At 44.7% G+C, this 2,135-nt stretch overlaps 1 protein-coding gene across 1 annotated transcript; it reads right to left on the bottom strand.

Moving 5' to 3' along the window:
- Positions 1-368: 368 nt before the first annotated feature.
- Kpol_135p1 (uncharacterized protein) lies at positions 369-2,135 on the bottom strand (the record flags this gene model as incomplete). Its single annotated transcript, XM_001642098.1, has 1 exon — positions 369-2,135. A coding segment is annotated over one exon (1,767 nt), but the record flags the coding sequence as incomplete, so codon positions are not given.

Genomic DNA, 2,135 nt, shown 5'->3' with positions numbered 1-2,135 from the left:
TTGGGTGTTCTTTCCTCTGGGACCCGAAAATGTGTGTTTGATAAAAAGGTTGGCCTTGGTACCTTCCGTAATTGGGAATTGGGTTTGAAACCATATTTGGGGTTTAAAAAGGAGATGTTTTGGTATTTTCTTTTCTTGGGACCCGGGAAGGTGTGGTGATGGTGACAAGGTTTTGCCGTAAGACCAGTCCCGTAAGTTTGGATTGGGGTTTGAAACCCGTACTTGGAGTTTCAACAATGTAAATGGTTTCGGTAGTTTCGTTACCATTCGAACCCGTGAAAGTGTTGGTGATGGTAGAACAGGGTGTTGGCTGTAGTACCAGTCCCAGTAAGTGTAGGATGTTGGTTTTCGAAACCAGTACTTGGAGTTCAACCAATGTAGATGGTTTCGGTAGTCTCATTACCATCGGAACCAGTGAAAGTGGTGGTGATGGTAGACAAGGTGTTGGCTGTAGTACCAGTCCAGTAAGTGTAGGATGTGGTTTCGAAACCAGTACTTGGAGTTTCAACAATGTAGATGGTTTCGGTAGTCTCATTACCATCGGAACCAGTGAAAGTGGTGGTGATGGTAGACAAGGTGTTGGCTGTAGTACCAGTCCAGTAAGTGTAGGATGTGGTTTCGAAACCAGTACTTGGAGTTTCAACAATGTAGATAGTTTCAGTAGTCTCGTTACCATCGGAACCAGTGAAAGTGGTGGTGATGGTAGACAAGGTGTTGGCTGTAGTACCAGTCCAGTAAGTGTAGGATGTGGTTTCGAAACCAGTACTTGGAGTTTCAACAATGTAAATGGTTTCGGTAGTCTCATTACCATCGGAACCAGTGAAAGTGGTGGTGATGGTAGACAAGGTGTTGGCTGTAGTACCAGTCCAGTAAGTGTAGGATGTGGTTTCGAAACCAGTACTTGGAGTTTCAACAATGTAAATGGTTTCGGTAGTCTCATTACCATCGGAACCAGTGAAAGTGGTGGTGATGGTAGACAAGGTGTTGGCTGTAGTACCAGTCCAGTAAGTGTAGGATGTGGTTTCGAAACCAGTACTTGGAGTTTCAACAATGTAGATGGTTTCGGTAGTCTCATTACCATCGGAACCAGTGAAAGTGGTGGTGATGGTAGACAAGGTGTTGGCTGTAGTACCAGTCCAGTAAGTGTAGGATGTGGTTTCGAAACCAGTACTTGGAGTTTCAACAATGTAGATGGTTTCGGTAGTCTCATTACCATCGGAACCAGTGAAAGTGGTGGTGATGGTAGACAAGGTGTTGGCTGTAGTACCAGTCCAGTAAGTGTAGGATGTGGTTTCGAAACCAGTACTTGGAGTTTCAACAATGTAGATGGTTTCGGTAGTCTCATTACCATCGGAACCAGTGAAAGTGGTGGTGATGGTAGACAAGGTGTTGGCTGTAGTACCAGTCCAGTAAGTGTAGGATGTGGTTTCGAAACCAGTACTTGGAGTTTCAACAATGTAGATGGTTTCGGTAGTCTCATTACCATCGGAACCAGTGAAAGTGGTGGTGATGGTAGACAAGGTGTTGGCTGTAGTACCAGTCCAGTAAGTGTAGGATGTGGTTTCGAAACCAGTACTTGGAGTTTCAACAATGTAAATGGTTTCGGTAGTTTCGTTACCATCGGAACCAGTGAAAGTGGTGGTGATGGTAGACAAGGTGTTGGCTGTAGTACCAGTCCAGTAAGTGTAGGATGTGGTTTCGAAACCAGTACTTGGAGTTTCAACAATGTAGATGGTTTCGGTAGTCTCATTACCATCGGAACCAGTGAAAGTGGTGGTGATGGTAGACAAGGTGTTGGCTGTAGTACCAGTCCAGTAAGTGTAGGATGTGGTTTCGAAACCAGTACTTGGAGTTTCAACAATGTAAATGGTTTCGGTAGTTTCGTTACCATCGGAACCAGTGAAAGTGGTGGTGATGGTAGACAAGGTGTTGGCTGTAGTACCAGTCCAGTAAGTGTAGGATGTGGTTTCGAAACCAGTACTTGGAGTTTCAACAATGTAGATGGTTTCGGTAGTCTCATTACCATCGGAACCAGTGAAAGTGGTGGTGATGGTAGACAAGGTGTTGGCTGTAGTACCAGTCCAGTAAGTGTAGGATGTGGTTTCGAAACCAGTACTTGGAGTTTCAACAATGTA

The sequence above is a fragment of the Vanderwaltozyma polyspora genome, genomic scaffold, assembly GCF_000150035.1.
Source record: "Vanderwaltozyma polyspora DSM 70294 KpolScaffold135 genomic scaffold, whole genome shotgun sequence".
In the NCBI taxonomy this organism is placed as follows: domain Eukaryota; kingdom Fungi; phylum Ascomycota; class Saccharomycetes; order Saccharomycetales; family Saccharomycetaceae; genus Vanderwaltozyma; species Vanderwaltozyma polyspora.
This window is presented reverse-complemented; position numbering and strand designations above follow the sequence as displayed.